Source organism: Heterocephalus glaber, unplaced genomic scaffold, assembly GCF_053883595.1.
Source record: "Heterocephalus glaber isolate CG9 unplaced genomic scaffold, H.glaber_assembly_v1.0 deba00001481, whole genome shotgun sequence".
Taxonomy (NCBI): domain Eukaryota; kingdom Metazoa; phylum Chordata; class Mammalia; order Rodentia; family Bathyergidae; genus Heterocephalus; species Heterocephalus glaber.
This window is the reverse complement of record NW_028258317.1, coordinates 50,790,068-50,809,179: the sequence shown is the minus strand read 5'-3', so window position 1 is coordinate 50,809,179 and position 19,112 is coordinate 50,790,068. Positions and strand designations below refer to the sequence as shown.

The following is a 19,112-nucleotide window of genomic DNA, read 5'->3' as shown; positions in this document are numbered from 1 at the left end:
CCCAAGACAAACCTGATTATCCAGCTGGGCAGGGCCAGTACATTACAGGACTCCTTTCATCCAGTTACTTCAAAGCAGTTCCACAAACTTTGCCTCATTATTCTGCCAAGCTCAGTATTAGAGCAATTGATTGATGTCTTTTCAATTAATTCAAAGGTGAAGAAACTGAGCAGTACAGAATTTGAAAGGATTCTTCTCAAAGTATGCTGCATTGCAGAGAGGCAAGACAAATTGTTCATCATAGCTTAATAATTGGGAAAAAATAATAATAATAATTGGGAAAAAAAAAACCTAAATCTTATTTTTGGAGACTAGTGTAAATTACAGTACATTCATAACAGAATATCATGCAGCCATTAAAATCAGGATTATTAAGAACATTTAATCACATTTGGGAAATGATCATAATTGAACAATATTAAGTAGCTCAAAAACAAGATAAAGTTTTATATATACAGTTTTATTTTTTAAAAAACATACTAATGCATGGGGGAGAAACTAAAAATATGCCAAAGTTTTAATAATCATTTTCCTCAGTGCTGGAGATAATACAGTGGTTGCAATTTTCTTCTTTATACTTTTCAGTTATTTAAGATTGAAAAAACTGGAACACAATACTTTCATAATTATATATTACTTTCATAATCATACATGTATGTGATAATCATATTATTATGAGTGTATGTCTACGTGTGTGTGTGAGAGTTATACAGTTATATAGGATGGTAGGGAAGACCTGGGAATGAGGAAAACCCAGTGCGTGGAGGACTGGGAGCACTCTGGGGATGGTAAGTTTACATACCCTGAAGAGAGAATAGGTTAGAAATATCCTAGACCTTGAAGAAAGGCCAGTATGGGAAAGTGAGGAGAGAGAAGGTCAAAGAAATTGCCACTAGCTGTTCATGTAGGACTTGTGATTAAAAAATTGGGAAAACCTTTCTGTTGGCCTGACATAACCTATTTTACATGTGTGAAAGATTCTTCTCAACAGGGCCAGGGATTTAGCTCAGTGGTTTCGTCGCCTGCTGCGCAAGCACAAGGGCCTGAGTTCGATCCCCGGTACCAAAAAAAAAAGGTCCTTCTTACCAGTGTGTAGGAAGCAGATCAGAGGCAAGGGTAGAAATCAAGGTCAGTTGAGAGAGCCCTGCAATGGTCCAGGTGCAGAATGAAGGTGGTTTGGCATGGATAGGGACATTATAAGATGGAATAGGTATCTGTCTTATTAACTGTGTGGAGGACATAATCATCATAATGGCTGGAGTCTGCTAAGTTCTTGCTTATTAACTCTCACCATAGCCCTGTAGGTTGATGCAATTGTTAGTCCACTTTGAGCTTTGGAAAAGCTAAATAACTTACCCAAGGCCATATGACTGAAGGAAGCAAAAGATTAGTTCACATCCCACTCTGTGGCCTCCATAGCCAACATATCCTATTGCTGCCATTCAGTAAGCATTAGCTGTCTTATTTGAGAGGTGACAATGGAATGAACAAGAGTAAACCATAAGCAGACAGGGACCTGTACCCTACATGTACAGTGTAAACTATCCTCATCATCCATTGCTATACCCATGTCCACTCCTAATGGCGGCTCTGGTCCCACTACATCTACCGGCAGCAGGCTTGGGCTGCCTCAGATTGACAGAGCAAGATTTTGGGAGCCCTGTTATGGTTTGGGTCTAGATGTTCCACCAATCCTCATGCTGTCATAGGTGGCTTTTTCAGAGGTGGCTGAAGTGTGTGTGATGCTGAGAGTGGTGATTTCTAGAGTGTGTGATGCTGAGATTAAGGGCATGTGATTACTAAATCAGTGCACTGATTGGTTTGGCACTGCCCGAATCCCAGTAGTCTGGATATGATAAAAAGGGCACAAAGACATTGATAAGGTTCCCTTGTTGCTTTTTGGTGTAGCCACCATGAACTGTTTCTCCTCTGTGATGCCCCTCTGTCACATGCAACTCTACCATGGAGTCAGCCAATTATGGACTAAAACCTCTACAAGCTGTGAGCTAAATAAACCCTTTCCCTTTCAACTTTGGGTTTCAGGTATTTCAGCTCAGTGTTGAGATAAAACGAAGAAGAGCTCTCTGAGACAGCTACGTGGTGCAGCCTGGACTGTCTGCCTGTGTGGCCAGCTCACAGAGGGAGCTGGCACTATCCCTCTCGGGGCCTTAGTTTTCTTATTTTAAGATGTTGGATTTGGAGTAGGCATCTCTTGCCTGAGCACCCCAGAGTTCTGTGCCAGTCCCACCCTAGTGTGCTGGCCCATCATCTGCTTTTCTGGATGGGCCATCTCCACTTCACTGATATTTAAGGTTCATTGAGTATTCTGTTCATCTGAATTAAACTCGCTGCCTTTTAGGGCCAGTGATTTAGCTCAGTGGCACCACATCTGTCTTGCAAGCGCAAGGTCCTGAGTTCGATCCCTGGTACTACAAAAAAACAACAAAAAAAAATTCACTGCCTTTGGATGAAATGGCTACCTAATATTTTCTTCTTTTGCATTTGAATGTAAAAAGGGGTCTATGCAGCCAGTAATGACCATTGTAATAGAGTTGAACAAGAAGAGGACAGAGTATAGCTAGGAAGAGCTAGAAACAAATCAAGGGGAAAGTGTGCCACTTCCCACCATGTTGGGGTAATGATACATTGTGCAAAAGTCAGAGTGGCCTAAAAGAGCCACAAAATAGAGTCCCTCGAATCTGTTCTCAGTACTGTCACCCTTATTCTGCCTCCACTCAATCCCCCCAACGTAGAGGGTTGAAGGAATGCTGTATTTGCCTTCATTATCTTTGAATTTGCTCTTGCAAATTAACAGCTCCTATATGTTCATTTATCTATTTTTCAGGGAGATTGAAACAGGGCTTTGCATATGCTAGGCAAGCACTCTGCCACTGAGCTACATCTCCACCCCAGCCCCATTTTAAATTTTAAATTTTGAGGTGGAGATCTTAATAAATTGCCCAGGCTGGCCTTGCATTTACAATCCTCCTGCCCCAGCTTTCCCAGTAGCTGGGATTCTAATTTACTCTGAGAGTAAAGCTAAACAATTAAATACAAAAAGAAAAAATAAGCACAGTTCCCATTTCTAGCTTCTCTAATATCTAATTAAAGTTTGCCCCATTTCTAAATGGTGAAAAATCCTCCTACAACCTCTAAGCAGACCAGAAGAGAGACTGAACGTGAGCCCAACCCGACCATCCCTGTGGTGCCCAGGGATAGCATATGGCCCTTCCTTGCACAGTAGCTCTGGAACATGGCTTCCTGTTTCTCTGTTTGTTCAACCAGTACTAAATGATTTCTTTGGGAGCAGTCTGCATGGTCCATGGGAAACAGGTTTTCTCAGCCCACTCATTTGGGCTTATCCTGCATCATTTTTTTCTTTTAGTTTTCTAATCTCGAATATCCCAGATTTCATTGGTTAAATAGACTTAAATCTTCATCTCCTGCTTCCTATCTGAGTACTGCTGTCACTCTTCTCCAGTGGAACACACTTTACACTGAATGGGTTACACTGATGATTTTATTTAACTGTATTGTATTAAAGGTGAGAAACCTGTTGGTATTAGTTGTGTAGATCTGTACTGTACGTATTTGTGCGGGTGGGTTGATGGCTCTCAAATTTGGGCAATTTTGACCCCCAGGGGAGATTTGGTCATGAATGGGGGGGGCTACTGGCATGTTGTGGGAAGAGACTAGAATGCCGCTGAAAGTTTTGCAGTGCGCAGGACAGTCCCCTACAACAATTACCCAGCCCAAAAAGGTGAAAGGTGACCAGGTAGAAAAACACTAGTGTTCATCAATATGCAAATCCTCGAGAAGTATCCTGAGTGCCTGCATTCACTGAGGCAATGTCTACTAACCTGGCCTTCCTGCTTGGTCACTTCTCTCCTGGTCTGCAGCCCACACAAAGGTAGTTTGGTATCTTGGAAGCCCTCAAGGCAAGAATGTGTCTGTTTGGGGAGAGTGTGTGGCTTAGGAGCTAGAATATGGAGCTAGATTAAAGTAGACATTTTCCTAAAGAACATGACACCAAGTGAACCAGTCTTTGGTATATCGTTGACTCTGAAATGTTAATGAGACACAGAAAATTAATGTAAGCTTGTCTTTGAGAAATGTCAGAATAACAGTATTGAAAGGCCATTCCAGTCACTTTAATAGTAGTCTTACCTGTGGAAAAATGGCACAGTGGCTAAGAGCATAGGAGCTGGACCACCAGGGTTCAAATCCCAACCCTCCCATTTCCTAACTGTATGGTTTGGGGCATGTTATTTGACATTTTTGTATCTCATTTTTTTCCTCTTCATTGTGCTATGGGGATAACATGGGGATGATGATAATGATAACAGTACCCACGTATAGGACAATTGTGAGAATTTTCAAATTAATAAAGAAGAGGTATTTGAAACATTATCTGACCTAAGATAAGTCCTATATAAATATTGGTATCATTATTGCTTCTCAAAATTAAGAATACACTTCATTAAAATATACAGTATTTTATTCAACTGTGTTAGCTGCTGAAAGTACATCAGTGAATCAAAAAGCATCAGATAAAAATCCCTGTCCTCATTGAAATTATATTTTAGTGTAATATTCTAGTTATAATGCAAATACAAATAAAATATGTGCAAATTATGCTTAGCCTAATGTCTGTTCTGTAGTTGTTCAATGAAGTTGTTGTATTATTCACATTGTTGTTGTTACCATCTTTATGTAGCATCTGGGCTTGGAGATTTGAACTGTCTTCTTAGATAAGAGAAAGCTAATCTAATATAGAGCATCATGCCAATAAGAAATTGAAATTACCATATAAAGATTAGAAAGAAAAAAGAGAAAGTGAAGGAATGAAGTTAGCCTCCATTTATGGCCATGAAGTTATGTCTTCATCTATGGCAAGGAATTGAGTTTGAAATGAGCTGAATTTGTTTTGCTGTCTTATCTGTGTTTCAGATATACAATTACCTCTTTGAACATTTCTATTTCCCAAGACATAAAGATTTCCTAAGTGACAGAAAGCACATCTTTCTATGTATCAAACAAAGAAAAGTGTCAGGTTCTTTATCAGATGACTGCAGCTGAGGAGGGAGAACCAACAGTAGCTCTCTCACTCCTCCAACAATAACTCACTTCTGAAGGGAAAAGTTCCTTTGGGATAATCAGCCCGTGCCCATGGGCCTAGGCATTCACTAAAGAAGTTGGTTAAAATAAATTTAGATCATGTTCATTGGTCTTTTTTCTTTTCTTTTCCAGAAATCTTCTCTATGTCTACCCACAGAGGCTGAACTTTGTTAACAAACTAGCATCTGCCCGTAACATCACAATAAAAATCCAGTTCATGTGTGGAGAACATCCTAGCAATGCCCTGCCGGTAAGAAAGGAGATAATATTTACCTCAAACCAGGGTGTGGTGCACTTCCCTTACCAATTCACATAGATGAAGCCTAAAGCCAGGGATCTCTCACTGAGGACAAAACTTTGCAGCTTTATTCTTATGTAGATCTCTAGCCAGTGAAACCGAGTGAAGAGAGCACTGGTGTTATTAGTGGCCCTTGATAATTGATTTTGCACCCAGGAGCCTCTGTTTATTCTCTGTAGCCAGTTCTTCTGCTATATGGTTGGGTCAGTTTTAGAACCCAGCACTCTTTTTTACTTTCTGGTACCAGGGATCGAACTCAAGACCTTGCACTTGCAAGGCAGGCATGGTACCACTGAGCTAAATCCCTGGCCCAGAACCCAGCACTCTTAATCTCTGAAATATAGTTCTATGAGATCAATGAATCCTATTTTCCTGATGATAGTTGATTTGATACACTCAAGAAGCATTGTTAATTTGGTCCTTTCTACATTGTTGAATAGGTCATCTTTGGAAAGTCCAGTGGGCCTGAATTTCTTCAGGAGGTGTACACGGCCATTACATACCATAATAAGTAAGTATATTTCAGAGTTCTGAACATATGCTGATGTTATTTCAAGTTTTTCTGAGTTCCCCAAGTGACTCTTCTCACTGGTTTTTGTAATCCAGAGGCTAAGGGACAGTGGAAATTTATACCAGTTCCCTAATGCAATGTTGCAAGGGCACTTTCTTGCCATTAATTAAGACTAGGAGAAAAAAAATATCTTCAGAACCTCCTAGAATCTTCAAGTTTAACATTAATGCTACAGAGAGATTGTATACTATAGTGTTAAATAAGGCAATAGATTTTCTAACTTGCCTGGAGATACCAGCGGGAGCCAGCAGCAAAGCTCAGCTAACCTTGGTGTTTTTCTTGTCTTCTGCATACTGCTCCTCACCTGCCCCTCTATCTCTTTAAATTGACCAGCAGAAAAACTGTTATTCACATTTCACAGGACAGGAACATCTGTGCAGTGTCAGATTGCATTGGGTTTGATCCTGGCCTGTTAACCTAGGCCCATTTAGGTACTTCATTTAAATGTTGGCCAGGTGTGGCATGAGTATTAAGTGAGGTATTGTATATGAACCCCTTAGAAGAGTAGCTGGGACTTTGTGATTTTCTAAAGCTGGGTCCTTTTTCTTCATGCATCATCCCTTTGTTTCTCCAGTCCTTTGATGAGTACAGCCCCATGCCAGGCCCTGCCTTTGGGGTACAGGTGGGAAAGAGGTCATACCAGGACTCTCCTCCTCATCATCTTCTCAGATTAAGTTGTTGGATCTTTCCATTTTGTTCAGGAATTTCTTTTTCTCTGACAAAGCCTTTAGTTTGTAAGCAGTTCTGTGTAAGTGAAGTGTATCCAATAACATGAGCTTGGTCTCAGGGACTTCCAGCTAGGAGCAGAGTAATATACAATGAAAAGCTCGGTACCACACAGGCAAACTCAGGAGCAGAGAGTTCATGCATTGCAGTTGGCAGTCAGAGATGTCATCCTTCTTGCTGAAAGTTATTTATGAATGATATGCTTTTGAAACAGGTCTCCCGACTTTTATGAAGAAGTGAAAATTAAGCTCCCCGCTAAGCTCACACTAAATCATCACCTCCTATTCACCTTCTATCATATCAGCTGTAAGCAGAAGGAAGGAGCCTCTGTGGAAAGTCTCTTGGGATATTCAGTGAGTTGTTTTTAACTTGCCAGTTGATTCACCCTACGATCCCTGGTGCAGCCACCGTCTCTCCGGAGATAAACAACTGTATTCTACTCACTAGCTTCTTTCCTGCCAGAAGTAGCAAAATGTGATAAACTGGATTATAGCAAAGAGCAGAAATGGCTTGACTTGGCAAATGACAAATTTCACAAGTGAAGGGCGAGTGGGTGATAGATACTGAAAGAATACTCATTTGTTTAAAAAAAGTAGCACTGCAATGTTCATTGTTTCCAAAGTTAATATATGTGCTTTACATGTAGAACAACTACCTCTTCATCCCTCGGGGCTGGGGGGGTGGTTATTTCTTAAAAAATAGAAAAGCTAAAATGAACACAATGTTCAGACACAAACACTAGCTATAAGAAAAATACTACTACTTTGGCAGTGAAAACAGTAACTCATTGATGTTACTATCTTGGGGACTCTCAGGGAATTAAAAATCCAAAGAACTGGGCAGAAATTATTGCCAAAAAGGGACCTGGTCAATATCTAATCATTGTTTAGTTGCATTTGACTATTGTGAGCTGGATAAATTGCTAGAATTATATGTGGTCATAAATCCCACTTTCTTCTTTGCATCATCTGTTTCAGTGGCTGCCAGTTCTCTTAAATGAACGTCTTCAAACCGGATCCTACTGTCTCCCAGTTGCCTTGGAGAAGCTGCCACCCAATTACTCCATGCATTCTGCCGAGGTAACTGCAAGCTGGCCATTGGCTCCTTCCCAGACCCACTGCCCACTCCCTTACATGTGACCAGCAATGCTCATTGTGTTTTCTGGAGTGGTTGTCACTTGGCAAACTGTGTTCGGAGAGCACATCGTTCTGACAGGATGGGAGGAATATCTGGCTGTGAAGGAAACCACATTCATTCAGATGTCAGAATGTTTGCTAGATGCAATCTGTACCCAAGGCAACATTTGCATTTTCTACAATCAAGAATTCACAGAATAATATATAAAAGGAGACACACTGAGCTCACTTGTGATAAATGGCTGTTTCCAACAAGGTTCCTTGGAAAAGTTTTCTAGGCCAGAGTCCCTTTCTCGTGTGGGTCAGTAGTCACAGTCCAGGTATTGGAGTTTTTATTCCTCTAGTGATCCCAACAGCCAGCCCCTTCTGTGTCCTGCACTTCCTCTTGCCCACACAGCCTGCTTTACAGTACACCTATTTAAGGACAACCTCAAGCTGGGACACTCTGGGAGTACTCCGGTAGGCTGAGGCAGGAGGATCACAAGTTTGAGCCCAGTCTGGGCAATTTAGCAAGACCTTGTCTCAAAATTTTTTTTTAAATTTTTTAAAGGACTGGAGATGGAGCTCAGTGCAAAGGCCAGGAGAGAGAGAGAGAGAGAGAGAGAGAGAGAGAAAGGGGTGGAAGGAGGGGAGGGAGACTGAGAAAGAAAGATAGATAGATGATAGATAGATGGATGATAGATAGATGATAGAGGATAGAGGATAGATACATAGATGATAGATTACAGAAAGGAAAGAACACCAGCCATGTGGGGTGTCCATCCTGGCCGTGCCAGCTCCTGCCCACGTGCATCTCAGTTTCTTTGGTGTAGATTTCCATCACTGAACATTATCTTAAAGTAAATACTAAACATCATCATTTCATTTATAAATATTTTAGTACTGTATGTATCTTGAAAATAAGGGCTTGCTCTATAAGCATCATGATACATTGTCAGACCTTGAAAATTAACTACAACCCCTTGACATCACCAAGTATCCAGCTGGTGATCAAATTTCCAATAATCCCATGAAGGTCACATTTTTTTGTACTTGTTTGTTTGGATCAGGGTCCAGATGAGGCACACATGTTGCTCTTTTGAGATCCGTTCATCTGCAGGTGCTCCTTTTTGTTCTTTTTTAATGTTTAAGTGGAAAATTTTCCCAGGAATTTGGATTTAGATCCAACTTCACAGTGAGTTTTCTAACCCACTCTTTCTGTTGACTCTCCCTGCCAGGCTGTTTTCTTCTTCTTTTTCCCCCAGAGAGAAACATCCTTTGCACCAGGCCACCAGCTCATACCTGGCTCTAGACTAAAAAGAGTTCCCCTTAAAGCCTTCTGAGGGTCCCCTGAGGATGTCCTAAACATTGCCTCATCACTCTTCAGGATTTGGCTGCACAGCACCTTGCAGAAGCCCTCAAAAGCGAAAGCACTTTTGCATTTCAGTTCCTAGAATCAAGGATCATCCATGCTGGATGGGAGCTTAGAGACGGATGATGACTCAGTTCTGACCCCCAGGGACTGTGGTTGAATGTCATAGCAACACAATTCATGATAGCTAAAACTTGGAAGCAGCCCAATTGCCCATCAACTGGAGAATGGATAAAGAAAATGTGGGGTTTTTTTTATAAAATAGAGTACTACTCAGCCATCAAAAATGAGAAATTAGAGACATTTATAGCTAAATGGATGCATATTGAGGCCATACCCTTAAGTGAAATAAATAGGACACACATGTGTAAATACCGAATAGTTTCTCTAGTGTGAGAAACTGAAAGTGTAAATAAGGACTAAAAGGTATAATAGATAATGTGAAATAGGAAGAAAAGGGGACAAAGGGAAAGGGGAAGTGGGAAGGGTAGGGGAAAGGAAAGACGGGAATAGAATTAATATGAGAAAAAGAAAAAATGGAAACAAAGTCTTTGTAGATAGGGATGGTGGAAAGGTTGAAGGGAGGGCAGGGGAAGGGGGAAAAATAAGAACCAAGATGGATTATGCAAATTTCCAATGATGAATGTCATTATATTACATACCTTCAATGTACCAATAAAATTAATTTTTTTAAAATTAAAAAATAAAATAATGAGCTCAGTGTAGAACTGAACTTGAACCTAAGACTCCTGACTCCAAGTCTACTTGTAGTCATTTTGGGGTAGTTTTCTATTTTAGGAGCCTGACATTTAAAGTCAAGTTGCTTTAAGAGAGAAAAGGTGACTGGATTGCTAATCTTCTATTTTGTTTCTCTTTAACATAGAAAGTCCCCTTACAGAATCCTCCCATTAAGTGGGCTGAAGGACATAAGGGAGTATTTAATATCGAAGTGCAAGCTGTTTCTTCCGTTCACACCCAGGTAAGGAACGTCAAGGCTGACTTTGAATCAGACCAGCTAATAATGAAGGTGGAAGTGCAGCAGAGAGGCCTTCAGAGGACAGGCCAATAAAGGATCAGTGCAAGTCTTTGCTGATGGAAGAGTGAAGACTAACCTTCTGTTCTATGTGGGGACTCATAAGCCTGTTTGGGTTTCATTTGCCCTTGAAATGCAAAGACCTTAGGAAACTGTTGAGAACCTAAATGAAGGAACCTGTTACTCCTCTGTTGCTTGAGAAACTTTTCAGGGAGACTTGATCTGAAACACTTTTTGGCTGTTGTCTTGTTTCCCTCTGTGCTTCTGCCATTTTACCAGTTTTTAAAAAAAAAAATCCATGTTCCCTCCTTTTCTTGCCACTGTGTTACGCATCTGCTTAGACTTTCCTGCTAGTATGTTTCCCTACTATGCTACAGACTGTGTCAGGGACTAAATTAATTTTTCTTTAGTGAATATATTGAAAGATTCTATTTTGTGCACTGATTTCTATGAAGAAGTTCAGTACCTCAGTCTGAAACATCCCGGCTAAAAGCTTGCCCCCATGTACAGCTGTCTGATTGTTTTTGTGAATCCTTGGGTGAACACTGGAGGGATAAGACTCCAAGAGGTCTCCTGGCTTTTGCCTTCCCAGGATAACCACCTGGAAAAGTTTTTCACGCTCTGCCACGCCCTGGAGAGCCAGGTGACCTTCCCCATCCGAGTGCTGGACCAGAAGATCACTGAGAACGTGCTGGAGCACGAGCTAAAGCTCAGTATCATCTGCCTGAACTCCTCCCGCCTGGAGCCTCTTGTGCTCTTCCTGCACCTGGTGCTGGACAAGCTCTTCCAGCTGTCCGTGCAGCCCATGGTCATCGCCGGCCAGACAGGTAAAGGCAGGCAGGGCTGGGAGGGGGATGGGGAAGCCAGGCAGGCAGACAGTGCCCTGCTTAATGAAGCACGGCTTTCCAGAAATCCAGCAGTGATGTGATCCTTCTTTGCACTGATAATGTGAACTCAAAAGAGGCCAAGTCCATTCCTGTTTTTTGAAGAATTTTAATACACGTTTTAAAAGAAAGAGAAAAAAGAAACATTTAAGATAGGGTCCTAGGGCTGGGGATGTAGCTCAGTGGTTCCAGCACCTGGCACCTGCCTTACAGGCGCAAGGTCCCGAGTTCGATCCCTGGTACCAAAAAAAAAAAAAGATGGGGTTCTAAATAATACAGCTTTTTTTTTTTCATAAACTTTACTACAAGCAGTCTTTCAAATTCCATTCCTGGTATTTTAGTTACTTTCTCATTCCTGGGACAAAATACCCAACACCCAATACTCCAACATAAGTTAGAGGAGGAAAGTTTTATTTGGCTCACAGCCTGTAGAGGTTTCAGTCCATAGTAACCTAGCTCCAAGGCAAGGCAGCATGGCAGCGGGGCATGGCAGAGGAGAAATAGTTCGTGGCAAAGCAGGCAGAAAGCAGAGAGGGATCAAGGGAGGAAGAGAGATAAATACCCTTCCGGGCCATGCCCACAGTGAGCCACTTCCTGCCACCAGCCTTCACCTCCCAACATCACACCCAGCTGTAGGCCCATCAGAGGACTAGTCCAGGGATGAGTGTCACACACCCATGATCCAGTCACCTCCCAGAAGCCGTGCCTATGAGGCTTTAGGGGGCATCTAGATATAAGCCATAATACCTGGTAATTGGTGGATTTATTTTACCTCCAAGACATTTTGGCCCATCAAAGTGGAATTATTTAGTCTTCAAGCACTTGTTCAGAACCTACTATGACACTATAAGGAGGCACCGTGGAAACAAGAAGATATGAGAAATGTGCCTGGCCCGAGAAGGGTTTCCAGTGTTCACAGAGAGAGTGGGTTTACCACCCAAACAGCTGGTTCAGATGGAACAACCTTAGGAAGATGTGGAGTTCCTAAATGAAGGAAGCTCCTATTGTTCTGTTGCTTGAGGGAATGTGTAACTCAGGTTCACTTAAGCTCTGTGTCAGAGGCTTTTTTCAGGAGTTGGGGCTTGCGCTGGTCTTGTGGACAGAAGCAAGGAAGGCTGTCCAGATGAGGACCACAGTGTGAGGAAGTCACTGAGGAAGGAAAGAGCAGACATGCAACTGGACAGGCAATGGTGGTTCCCTCCCTGGAAGGGAAGGGAGGGGTTAGGGCTTAGCCCTCCAGAATGAGAAGGTACAGACAGTACCTCAGCTGTTTGTATGGATTCACCATGGGGAGTGACATCATATGTAGGCTTTTTTAGACTGATCTACAAGAACCTGTGTTGTGCAGCAGCTCACCTCAAATTGAGGGATGGCCTCAAATCCCAGGCCCATCTGGTCGAAATACAGATTGTGATTCAGCCCTTCTGGGCTGAGGCACTTCTGACAGACTCCACGTGATGCTGATGCTGTCAGTGTGCAGACCCCACTGCGCAGGCCCCCTTGCAGCAGGGTTCAGACAGGGAAGACACCGGGCATGTCTGGTCCTCAAACCCAGTGTGCCAGCAGGAGGAGGGAGGGGAGTGGAGGAAAGGTGAGTGGTCTGTGCTGAGCGGAGCAGACCTTCCGGAGCTGGCCAACACTCACCCTGCCCAGGCACCCCTAGGCCTGCTGGCTGAGGGCAGTCAGTGGTCGGACTTGTCCCTGACGGGGACTGTGCTCACCTCCGGTCAGTCATGCTTCTCTTGGTCCCTCAGCCAACTTCTCCCAGTTTGCCTTCGAGTCTGTGGTGGCCATCGCCAGCAGCCTGCACAACAGCAAGGACCTGAGCAAGGACCAGCATGGGAGGAACTGCTTGCTGGCCTCCTACGTGCACTACGTCTTCCGCCTGCCTGAGCGGCACAGAGACGCATCCAAGTCAGGTAGAGCTGGCCAGGGGCCTGGGGGGCGGGGATGCCCACGCCCACCCCACTGGCATCCAATGGCGGTAATGGCAGGAACTCTTAAACCTGTCATTATCAATCAGTAAATACTCAGTTTTCTCATTTCCCCAAATTATACTTTTGAAACAGTAATAATCCGTTTTGTTATTCTTCTTAATCATTTACATTAGGTAATAATGAACCAGAACTTGTGGTCAGTGTGATTAAAAAAAAAAAAAAGTAGCATCAGTGAGACCACAAAATTCCACACCCATATAAATCTGTAACTTCCGTAGAGCTTTAAAAATCTTAAATAGACTTTTGGGAAACACATAAATACTGAAAGGTGAAGAACATCCTTACATTGTACGTGCTTGTCTTCATAAGATTCAAATGACTCCATTTATAGATTTTTGGTTTTTATTTAATTTTGTGACAGGATCTTGCTAAGTTGCAAAGTTGCCCATCCTGGGCTGGATCATGTGATCCTCCTGCCTCAGCCTCCCAGAGTACTAGAATTATAGGTGTGTGCCACCACGCCCGGCCAGCAACTCCATGGATTTTGGATCTCAGAAAAATTTCCTCCATGATTTAGAAAGTTATGATCATTGACACACTGATCTATTAAAAATAGCTACATATTTAGCTTTTCTTTAGAATTTAGAAGCCATGGCAAACCTGGGTTCTGGTCTCCATGGCCTAATAGGCTGGCACTGAGGCACATGTCTCTAATTCACCCTGTCCCTACCCACGCCTGGGCTCTCCTACTCTGCCTTGGTTTCCAAAACACTGCCGCTCTGCCCACCTGAGGTTTGTGACAATGAGACTAATGCCAAGAGCTCACCTGGGCTGAGTATAATCCCAGCACTCAGGAGGCTGAGGCAGGAAGAGCATCATGAGTTTGAGGCCAGCCCAGGCTACACAGAGAGACTCTGTCTCAAAAGAAAAAAAAGCTCATCTTATAGGCTCCCATTCTACCACCTGCCTCTCCTTTTCCTTCCCGAGCTCTGTACCTGACTCTGGTCCTCTCTGTTGATTGACTTGTCCCTGCCTGGTGGGGTGCAGGTGGTCCCACCTCCCTCCCTGACCCCCGCTACCACACATATGGACGCACATCTGCGGCCGCTGTGAGCTCCAAGCTGCTGCAGACCCGGGTGCTGAGCAGCAGTAACCCAGACCTCGTGGGGACGCACTCTGCCACTGATGAAGAAGTGAAAACCATCGCGACTTCAAAGGTAGGGAACACGGCAAACCCTGGAGTGACACACATGCTAAATTTCGCTTTAGTTTTAATTGACATGTAAAAGTATGCATAATTATGGGGTACAGTGTGATGTTTTGGTACATGTATACATTGTGTGATGGTTAAATCAGGATGTTAGCTGGGTGTAGTGGCTTATGCTTATAATTACAGCACTCTGGGAGGCTGAGGCAGGAGGATCACAAGTTCCAGCTCAGCCTGGGCAAATTAGTGGGACTCTGTCTCAAAATAGAAAGAAAGAAAGAAAGAAAGAAAGAAAGAAAGAAAGAAAGAAAGAAATGTATGTATGTCTGGGGATATGTATCTCTGTGCAAAAGACCTGCATTCAATCCCCAGTACCACCACAACAAATAAACAGGAAAAAAAGGTCTAGCACATCCGTCACTTTGTACATGTGTTGTTTCTTTGTGGTAAGAACATCCACAATCCTCTCTTCTAGCTGCTATTTTGATTTTGGCGTTTTGTTGTTTTGGTTTTTCTTTGGTACCGGGGATTGAAGTCAGGTCCTTGGGCTTGCGCAGCAGGCGGTGAAACCACTGAGCTAAATCCCCAGCCCGTAGCTGCTATTTTGAAATACTCACTAAATGTCACTTGCTCTAATCACTCTACCATCCGATAAAACACAGAACTTACGCCTCCTAACTGCACATTGTAAAGGCTTTTATAATTTTTAAACTAGAACTTGAAAAAGCAACACAAAAGCAACTGCTACCACTGCCCATAGTGTCTGTCAGGTGCTTAGGACTCAGCTCTCGAGATTTAGGTTCTTTTCTTTGAACCAACAGAGGCTGTGCTAAGAGAAGCAGTGGAGAGGCTGGCAGTTAAGGACCAGCTCAGACTTAGCTAAGGATAGGAGATTGTTACAGCATAGCTGGGTGAGCCCCGTGGCATCAGTGAATACCATACATTTTATTTTCAAGGGAAAATGTTTGGCTTTCACTTTTCTTGATACCTAGAGTTTTTTGTATGGTTTTGTTTTTTAAACATCTGCCTTTTATATTCTTTAAGACCTCTGATTGATTGTCTCATATAATATTCCTAATGAACGAAGGCAAATTTTGTGAACAGCTTAACTGAAAATGTAGGAAGATGAGTGACTTGCCTGTATTGCCTTTCCTGCTTATTTTTCTTTTTAAATGTATTTTCACTTTTATTTGACACATAGTAATTATACATGCTTAGGGAGTACAGTCTGACAGCTCAATACCTGTGTACCATGTGTAACAATAAGATCAGGAAATCGAGGTCATTGGCTTGTCTGTCACCTCAGATATATCATTTCTCTGTGCTGGGAAATCTTCAAAGTCTTCTCTACTAGCTATTTTGACATTCAATTAATTATTCATCATCATACTTATCTTCTATGCTAAAGAACATGAGAAGTTATTCCTCCTATGTATCCATGTACACATTAACCTTTCTGTCTCCCTCTGCTCACCCCCCACATACATACACTCACCCTTCCTAGGCTCTGATAATGGCTATCCCATTCTCTATTTTGAGATCAACCTTTTAGCTTTCACATGTAAGTGAGAATATGTAGTATTTGCATTTCTGTGACTGGCTTATTTCACTTAATGTTGTCCAGTTCCTTCCATCTTGCTACAAATGACAGCATTTTATTCTTTTTCGTGGGTGAATAATATTCCATTGTATATGTGTACCATGTTTTCTTTATCCATTCATATATCTATGGACACATAGACTCCATGTCTTAGCTATTGCCAACAGTGATGCAACAAATATGGGGGTTCAGATGTCTCTTTCATATGTTGATTTCATTTCCTTTGGGTATATCCCCAGTAGTGGGATTGCTAGATCAGATGGCAGTTCTATTGCTAATTTTTGAAGACCCTCCATTCTGTTTTTCCTAATAGCTTTATTAATTTATGTTCCCATGACAGTTTATGAGAGTTCCCCTTTCTCCAAATCCTGACCAATGTTTCTTATTTTTTGTCTCTTTTGATAATAGCCCTTCCAACTGGGCTGAGATGTTATCTCATGGTGGTTTTCATATGAATTTTATATACTTCATATAATTTCCCTGTTAATAATGTTTTATATTATTAGAATGGTACAGATCACAAGTAATGAACAAATATTAATACATTATTATTAATGTAGGTTCAAGCTTTATTCATATTTCCTCCCTTTTTCCTTAATGTCCCTTTTCTGTCCCAGGATCCCATCCAGGGTACCACATGACATCTTGGAGTTCTGTCTCCTTAGTCTCCTCTGCTGGTAACACTTTCTTGACTTTTTTTGTTTTTAAGATCTTGATGGTTTTAAGAAGTAACAGTCAAGCACATTGTAGAGTGACTCTTATTTGGAATTTTCAAAAGTTATAATGTAATTCATATAGCATAAAATTCACTCGTTTAAGGTAAATGATCCAGTGGTTTTTAGTACAATCACAAGCTACCATGTACTCTTAATCTGAATCTTTCCCCCAGTTGTCTGTGGCCTTATGTTCGCTTGATTAGTAGACATCAAAGTCTCTAGGCTTAGACAAAGTTTCCCTTATAAACTCCACCAATGCAAGGAAGGAAATCCAGAGAGTTAAGTTGGGGTCTGGGTGCTGAGACCACCTAGCAGTGTGGCTCTGGGCAGGTCAGTTACCTACCCTGGCCTCTGCCTTCCTCACTACATAGGTTCTGACTGCTTGGGGACCCTAAGAACCATCTCTGGGTCTTTAAAACTATGAGATCCGCTCCTGGAGATTTTGACAGTCTATAGTTTGGACTATATGAAATTGTTGATATTCTGTCCTTTTAACTTACAAAATCAAACCAGAATGTGCTGGAGCTAGCTCAGACCAGTTTCTGAGAGCTGATCAATAAGCTTTCAGGAATTTTTGAGCCAGTTGTGAAACAGACATTGTTAAAAATTAAATTATATAAACTTACATTTAAATGATTTATGTCAAAAGTAAAGGTGATTGGGCTGGGGACTTAGCTCAGTGGTGCAGCTGCCTGCCTGGAAAGCACAAGGTCCTGAGTTCCATCCCAGTACCAAAAAAAAAAAAAAGTAAAGGTAATCAGTGCAATATGATATCCTGAATTATAACCCTAGAACAAAAATAGGACATTAATACAAAAAGTGATAATATCCAAGTAAAATCTGTAATTGAGTTCACTGTAATCTACCAATGTTAACATTTTAGTTTTGGGCTTTTTTTGGTACTGGGGATTGAACTCGGGTCCTTGCACTTGCGAGGCAGGCGGCGGAACCACTGAGCTAAACCCCGGCCCAACATTTTAGTTTTGACAAATGTACCATATGATATAAGATGTTAACATTAAAAGAAGCAGGGCAGGGCTGGAGATTTAGCTCAGTGGTTCCGCAGCCTGCCTCGCAAGCACAAGGACCCGAGTTCAATCCCCAGTACCAAAAAAAAAAAAAAAACAAAAAAAAGAAGCAGGGCAAAGTGCATAGAGCTCTCTGTACTACTTTTGCATCTTACCTGTAAATCTAGTAAGAATAACAAAATAGATAATTATTCCAATATTAAAAGTTTACTTTTAAAAGGTAGTTTTCACCTTTCACCCCTCCTAATTGTCTTACTACATTTTATTATTATCTGTGTTCTCGAGTTTATTTGTGTGTATTGTATCTGTATGGCAGAAATACGCTATAATGGTGTGGCCTGTATTGCCTTGGTATCATGGTAAAAGATTGAAACCAGCCATGATGAAAGGATTTTTAGCGCAAGAATTGACAAATGTTACATATGAGGCCCCTCCCCAAGTAGAGATGCTTGTTAGATATTTGCTAGCATGCAGTGTTCAACTTCATATTTAAAGTTCCTTTAGGCAATACCCTTTTCTGATTCCCTAAAGAACAAGGGATCTGTGGCTATTTTTTTTGGTTTTTTTGGTACCGGGGATTGAACTTGGGTCCTTGCGCTTTCAAGGCAGGCAGCGAAACTACTGAGCTAAATCCCCAGCGCCTTCTGTGGCTATTATTGACAGCCTCGACCTTTGTAGTTTCCTCTACTAAAAATGAAAATATTAAATGTCTTTGTGAACTGGTTTAAAATTTTTCTAATTATTTTGTAGGCAGGGGAGAAAATTTTGTCCAACCAAAAGAATAGAGCATGCCCCTTCCTTTAAGTTTTTTTTTTTTTTTTTTTTGGTACCGGGGATCAAACTCGGGTCCTTGCACTTGCACAGCAGGCGGCGCCCCTTTCTTTCAGAAGTGGTTTTCTACAACTAGTTTGTGTTTAGGAGACTGAGTACAATACCATACTAAACCACAGAGAGGCACTGTGTCCATCCTTTTATTTTCTACTCCTTCAATAAAGTCCATACATGAATGTGAAGGGATTATTCAGTACCTCATTCTTAACTAGTTTTTAACTATAGGTTGTTACATATCAAACTATTAATAGTGATTATTTCAAGAACAAGTGAAATTAATGTGTGAATTTACTTTCTTTGCTTTGTTTTATATTTGTCTGTGGCAATTATTTTTTACCTTTGTAACCAGAAAAACAGTAAGACGTATGCTAAAAATGTATTCTGAAGTGATGACTTTCAGATTTCAGTGTATCATTATCAGCTGATGTTGAGTCTTGGCGTGTGTATGTTTCAGGCTGTTGATCGAAACTGCAGCCGGATGTCTTACTATTGCTCTGGCAATAATGATGCTCCAGGTTCAACTGCAATCCCAAGACCAGCCAGCAAAAAGGTACAAAGATGGGCCGGGGATTTAGCTCAGTGGTTTTGCTGCCTGCTGCCCAAGTGCAAGGACCTGAGTTCAGTCCCCGTTACCAAAAAAAAAAAAAGGTACAAAGATAATCCCACGACAAGGAAG

At 41.8% G+C, this 19,112-nt stretch overlaps 1 protein-coding gene across 4 annotated transcripts in view; it reads left to right on the top strand.

The window, feature by feature from the left end:
• The window catches only part of Dock8 (dedicator of cytokinesis 8), a 231,693-nt gene that overhangs the window by 126,662 nt on the left and 85,919 nt on the right, over positions 1-19,112 (top strand). For all 4 annotated transcript variants that reach the window (XM_004838202.4, XM_004838200.3, XM_004838199.3 and 1 more), the window contains 9 exons: positions 5,251-5,368; positions 5,857-5,927; positions 6,928-7,066; positions 7,691-7,792; positions 10,084-10,179; positions 10,826-11,060; positions 12,872-13,036; positions 14,102-14,271; positions 18,891-18,986. In XM_004838202.4, coding sequence (XP_004838259.1) covers positions 5,251-5,368; positions 5,857-5,927; positions 6,928-7,066; positions 7,691-7,792; positions 10,084-10,179; positions 10,826-11,060; positions 12,872-13,036; positions 14,102-14,271; positions 18,891-18,986 — 1,192 coding nt within the window. The remainder of the gene's footprint in view (positions 1-5,250; positions 5,369-5,856; positions 5,928-6,927; positions 7,067-7,690; positions 7,793-10,083; positions 10,180-10,825; positions 11,061-12,871; positions 13,037-14,101; positions 14,272-18,890; positions 18,987-19,112) is intronic.